At 42.4% G+C, this 5,500-nt stretch overlaps 1 protein-coding gene across 1 annotated transcript; it reads left to right on the top strand.

The window, feature by feature from the left end:
- Nucleotides 1-1,025: 1,025 nt before the first annotated feature.
- Nucleotides 1,026-4,252, top strand: LOC145806964 (uncharacterized). The gene is made up of 4 exons (XM_082904842.1): nt 1,026-2,834; nt 3,015-3,230; nt 3,333-3,404; nt 3,497-4,252. The coding sequence occupies exons 1-4, from the start codon at nt 1,026-1,028 to the stop codon at nt 4,250-4,252; spliced, it is 2,853 nt and encodes a 950-aa protein (XP_082760968.1).
- Nucleotides 4,253-5,500: the final 1,248 nt, after the last annotated feature.

Raw genomic sequence — 5,500 nt, 5'->3', positions numbered from 1 at the left:
GGCAATTATGTTAATGTCTCAAGTATGTAATGTACTTATGCATGTTTAAGATATGTTGGTGTTAAAGCATGTAAAGAAAAGCATTCACAAGTTTCAAGTGCATTTTCAAGGGCCATGTGCCACAAGTTTCAAATGCATTTTCAAGGGCCTCGCGCCACAAGGTTCAAGTGTAATACAAGGGCTTCGTGCCATCATGTTTCAAGGGCTTATAGCCACATGCTTATGTCACGGGAATAGGCCTAGGGCCATTATGAGCTAAACGCAGAATCAGACAAATCATGTGCATGCTGCATCTTTTTATGTATTGATGTGTTTAAGCTTCAAGTCGGACGTCTTTCATTATGTATTACTGCTCATTGAGCCCGGCTCACTCTCCATTATGTCTGTTTCTGTAGGTTACCAGTCAGGGGGTCAGTCCTAACTTCGACGCTGTCCCTTTTGTCAACCTTTACATGTCCAGGCACTACACCAGGCCATTTATTTTTGGGAAGCTGCTAAGATACGGGTCTACTTTTTGAGAGCCACCTATGGACGTTGTACATAACTCTCATATTCCCTTTGTTATGCCCAATTATCGGGCTAGGACTGTAAATGTATGTGTTTGTACACGATATTCAAGGATATAGTTTTAAACTTTATCCGCTTTTGATGGTGTATGTAATGCATGAGATCCTGGCATATTAGGAGTAGCTCAATGGAGTATGCTTGTAATTATGTTATATTAATATTTTATGCTTCCGATAAGGCCCTGTACGGTGTGTACATCAGTTTTTATGTCAGTTTTTGCTTAGGTCATGCCCAGACCTTTAGGGGCGGGTTTCTGGGTTATGACAGTGGTATCAGAGCACGAGTTGCTATCTCGCACACGGATCCATTGAGCTGTAGGGTGTCTAGAAAGGATTTAGGCCTCATGCATGACATCCTAAAAATGTAAGACAAGTTCGATGGCAACATTAAGTGTACTCTGATAATACTAACCATGTAGCATTATGTCAATAGTATTTAAATTAATTGTTGTGTAGATCATGGTGAGAACAAGGACCGAAGATGTTGAAGATGCCACCTCAGCACGACTGGATAGGATGGAAAGGATGCTTATGGAAATGGCAGAGACTTTACGGCAACAACAGCAACAGCCTCACCAACAACCGCCACCACCACCAGTACCCCCACCTGTAGTGCAAGATTTTCACGCTGAAGACCGAACTATCACTCTTACTAAGGAGTTTAAAAAGATGAAACCGCCAACTTTCAAGGGAGGAATAGAACCGATGAAAGCTGAGGCCTGGGTATTAGGCATAGAGAAGTTATTTGAAGTCTTTCCCTGCACCGAAGCTCAAAAGGTACAACTAGCTGCCTTCACTCTTGAGGACGAGGCACGGAGGTGGTGGATGCTAACGAGAACAATCTATCCAGAGTTAACATGGGACAGATTTTTGGGGCTGTTTTATGATAAGTATTTTCCCCAAAGCATGCGGGACAAAAAGGTGACTGAATTTGAAACGCTCAGACAAGGGAACAAGACTGTTGCTGAATATGAGGCCCAATTTGCAGAGTTAGCCCGGTTTGCAGCGCATATGGTGGACACAGACTATAAGAAGGCACGAAAATTTGAAGGGGGCTTACGGGGTGCTATCTTGGATCGAGTTAATATGTTAAAGTTGCCTACCTACGTAGATGTGCTAGAGAGGGCTGTTATAGCGGAGGGAAACCTTGCTGCTCAGAATCGGATTGCCGAATGGAAAGGAAAGAGGCAAAATAATCAATGGTCAAAGGGAGCGGCTACTCCACCAAACAAGAAACAAAACTCAGGGACTTCGAATACTTCTGCCCCTAATCAGGGTACAATTCCTGTTTGTTCGGAATGTGGAAAGAGGCATCATGGGATATGCCAATGGAAGTCTGGAGCCTGTTATCAGTGCGGAAAAACGGGTCATTTGATAAAGGATTGCCCTCAGAGGAATCAACGAAATGGTAACAGGGCTGCTACTAGCTCAGCAGGGTCTACACCAACTACTAACACCAAGGCACCGGTCAAACCTAACAACAATAAAGACATAGCGAGACAAGGCAGAGTGTTTGCATTGGTTCCAGGAGATGTGCAGAATGCAGCAACAGTGGTGTTAGGTACATTTATGGTTCACGGTCATTCTTCTTCTATCTTATTTGACTCTGGCTCTACTCATTCCTTTGTGTCAAAATTATTTGCACAAAACTTAGATAAAACCGAAGAAACACTGTCTTATATGTTATGTGTATCTTCACCTATGGGAGATTCTGTACTTTGTGCTTCTGTCTATTATGGTTGCGAACTTGAGCTTGGGGATGTCCGGGTGTATGCCAATCTATTACCTCTCGACATGACTTATTTTGATATTATTCTGGGAATGGATTGGTTGGGTGAATACGGTGCAACTATAGATTGTCTAACTAAACGAGTCAGTTTCCACCCTCTGGGACAATTAGAGTCTACCTTACAGGGGCATGGTGTAATTTCTCCACCTTATTTGATCTCGGCAGCAAAGACATGTAAATTAATTCAAAAGGGGTGTCAGGGGTATTTATGCAGTGTTTTGGAGGGACAAATAGTGAATGGAACTGTTGACATGATCCTAATTGTGTGTGAATTTCCGGACGTCTTTCCTGAAGAATTACCAGGGCAGTTAATAGACCGTGAAATTGAGTTTACCATTGAAGTAGCACCGGGAACTCAACCCATATCAAAGACTCCGTATAGAATGTTGCCAGTTGAGATGAAGGAATTGAAAGTGCAGTTGCAAGATTTATTGGACAAGGGGTTCGTTCGTCCGAGTGTGTCTCCGTGGGGTGCACCGGTTCTGTTTGTAAAGAAGAAGGATGGAACACTCCGGCTTTGTATTGACTATAGGGAACTTAATAAAGTCACAATCAAGAATAAGTATCCATTACCAAGGATTGATGACCTATTTGACCAGCTGCAGGGGGCACAAGTCTTTTCCAAGATTGATCTACGGTCTGGGTACCATCAATTAAAGGTCAAGGCTGATGATATTGAGAAGACAGCTTTTCGAACCCGGTACGGTCATTATGAATTTTTGGTTATGCCATTCGAAGTTACTAACGCGCCAGCAGCTTTCATGGATTTGATGAACCGCGTTTTCAAGCCCTATTTGGATGACTTTGTAGTGGTCTTTATTGATGATATTCTCATCTATTCGAAGAATGCAGATGCTCATGAGAATCATCTTCGGGTGATCCTTCAAACCCTCCGGGAAAAGAAATTGTATGCAAAGCTGAAGAAATGTGAATTCTGGCTACTAGAAGTGGCATTTCTGGGGCATATCATTATGAAGGAAGGAGTTTCTGTGGATCCACACAAGATTGAGGCAATCGTAAATTGGCCAACTCCCACTGATGTGACTGAGGTGCGTAGTTTTATGGGGTTAGCTGGTTATTACAGGAGATTTGTTCAAGATTTTCTAAAATTGCTGTGCCACTTACACAACTAATACGAAAGGGAGTTGCATTCGAATGGTCAGAGGAACGAGAATCTGCTTTCCAGGAATTGAAGACAAGGTTAACAACAGCACCAGTTTTGGCCTTACCATCCGGTACAGAAGGATTTGTAATCTACAGTGACGCTTCGCACAAAGGGCTTGGTTGCGTACTTATGCAAAACGGAAGAGTCATCGCCTATGCATCTAGACAGCTGAAACTCCATGAGAAGAATTATCCTACGCATGATCTGGAGCTAGCAGCAGTAGTCTTTGCTTTAAAGATATGGAGACATTATTTGTATGGTAGCACCTGTGAGGTATACACTGATCATAAAAGTCTCAAGTATCTTTTTACTCAGAAAGAATTAAATATGCGGCAACGACGGTGGTTGGAACTTTTGAAAGATTATGACCTGAAGATTCATTATCATCCTGGTAAAGCCAACACAGTTGCAGATGCGCTCAGTCGGAAAAATATGGGGATTTTGGCAGATATGGCAAGTATGGTTACAGGACAAAAGGACTTGGCTATTGAATTGGATAAGGTGGAATTGAACCTTGTGTTACATGGTCAAAAAGCCCTAATAGCAATGATAGTAGCACAACCAACCTTACTTGAAGAGATTAAAGTGCACCAAATGGAAGATGAAACTTTGAGGAAGATACATGATGAGTTCGAAACAAAACCAAAATCGGGATTCGGTGTGGTAGATTCAGTGCTCAAATTTCAAAACCGACTATGTGTTCCCAATGTGATGAGTCTTAAACAAAAATAGATGGAAGACGCGCATACCTCAAGGTTCTCAATGCATCCAGGGAGTACTAAAATGTACCGAGATTTAAAGCAGAATTTTTGGTGGCCAAGTATGAAGAAGGAGATTGCGGAGTTTGTTTCTAAGTGTTTGCAATGCCAACAAGTAAAGGCGGAGCATCAAAGACCTGCCGGATTATTGCAACCTCTTTCCATCCCAGAATGGAAATGGGAACATTTGACTATGGATTTTGTTATGGGGTTGCCACGGACTCCTCGAGGTATGAATTCAATTTGGGTCATTGTGGACCGATTAACTAAGTCCGCCCACTTTCTGCTAGTAAAAACACAGTATAATGCAGATAAATTAACAGAGATTTATGTAAATGAAATTGTGAGGCTTCATGGTGTTCCGGTCTCAATTGTGACAGATAGAGATCCTAAGTTTGTTTCTAGATTCTGGCAAAGCTTACAGGAAGCAATGGGTACAGAATTAAAGTTCAGCACAGCTTTCCACCCTTAGACCGACGGTCAATCCGAGAGGACGATACAGACCCTTGAGGATATGCTCCGAATGTGTGTACTAGATTTTCCAGACAATTGGGAAACCCATCTACCGTTGATAGAATTTGCGTATAATAATAGTTACCATTCGAGCATAGACATGGCACCTTATGAAGCTTTGTATGGAAGACCATGCCGTTCTCCCGTGTGCTGGGCTGAAGTTGGAGATAAATCCTTATTAGGGCCTGAAATTGTTCAGTTGACCACTGAAAAAGTTCACGTTATTCGGGAAAGATTGAAAACTGCTCAAAGTAGGCAGAAAAGCTATGCTGATAACCGACGGAGAGATTTGGAATTTGACGTGGATAGCTATGTTTTCGTGAAAGTCACTCCGATGAAAGGGCACCCAAGATTCGGAAAGAAAGGTAAGTTGACACCCCGGTATGTCGGTCCTTTTCAAATTCTGGAAAAAGTGGGTCCGGTAGCTTACCGAGTTGCCCTTCCATCACATATGAGTCAAGTGCATAACGTGTTTCATGTCTCTATGCTTCGTGGGTACCTTTCGGATCCGTCACATGTTATTGACTAACACCAAATTGAGTTGAACGACAAGTTGATTTATGAGGAAAGACCAATTCGCATTTTGGACCGACAAGTAAAACAATTACGAACCCATGAGATTCCAATGGTAAAAGTTGAGTGGCAAGAACATTACGGGATCGACGCAACATGGGAAAGAGAAGAAGAAATGCAACATCAATACCCACAC

This window comes from Camellia sinensis, chromosome 14, assembly GCF_055761805.1.
Source record: "Camellia sinensis isolate YWXY chromosome 14, ASM5576180v1, whole genome shotgun sequence".
NCBI classification, from domain to species: domain Eukaryota; kingdom Viridiplantae; phylum Streptophyta; class Magnoliopsida; order Ericales; family Theaceae; genus Camellia; species Camellia sinensis.
Note: the sequence above shows the minus strand (reverse complement) of the source record. Positions and strands in the feature narration are given on the sequence as shown.